Below are 362 nucleotides of genomic sequence, written 5' to 3'. Positions count from 1 at the left end.
AGAGAATGATCGAGAGACAGAAAGAGAGATAAAGAGAGAGAGCGAGAAAGAGAGACAGAGAAAGAGAGGGTGAAAGAGAGAGAAACAACGCACAGGCAGATAGACAGACAGATGGACGGACCGACGGACCGACGGACCGACGGACGGACAGATGGACGGACAGATAGACAGACAGACAGACACACAACAGACAGACAGACAGACAAACAGACAGACTCACCTGTGCCTGCACAGCCCGGCTAAAGAGGTTGTTGTGGGCAGAGTAGTAGCGGTTGAGCAGGTACATAGACTTTCTGATCATCTCATCATACTCATAGTGAGACAGATCCTGGAGGAGGGGAGGGGAGGGGAGAGGGGAGGAG

The 362-nt window shown here is 52.2% G+C and overlaps 1 protein-coding gene across 1 annotated transcript in view; it reads right to left on the bottom strand.

Moving 5' to 3' along the window:
* The window catches only part of LOC101848258 (inositol 1,4,5-trisphosphate receptor type 3), a gene marked incomplete at both ends in the record, with an annotated part of 112704 nt that overhangs the window by 79940 nt on the left and 32402 nt on the right, over positions 1 to 362 (bottom strand). Inside the window, 1 exon segment of the mRNA XM_035973446.1 lies at positions 221 to 328. Within this exon segment, the coding sequence (XP_035829339.1) occupies positions 221 to 328 (108 nt within the window).

The sequence above is a fragment of the Aplysia californica genome, unplaced genomic scaffold (assembly GCF_000002075.1).
Source record: "Aplysia californica isolate F4 #8 unplaced genomic scaffold, AplCal3.0 scaffold01239, whole genome shotgun sequence".
Classification (NCBI taxonomy): domain Eukaryota; kingdom Metazoa; phylum Mollusca; class Gastropoda; order Aplysiida; family Aplysiidae; genus Aplysia; species Aplysia californica.
This window is presented reverse-complemented; position numbering and strand designations above follow the sequence as displayed.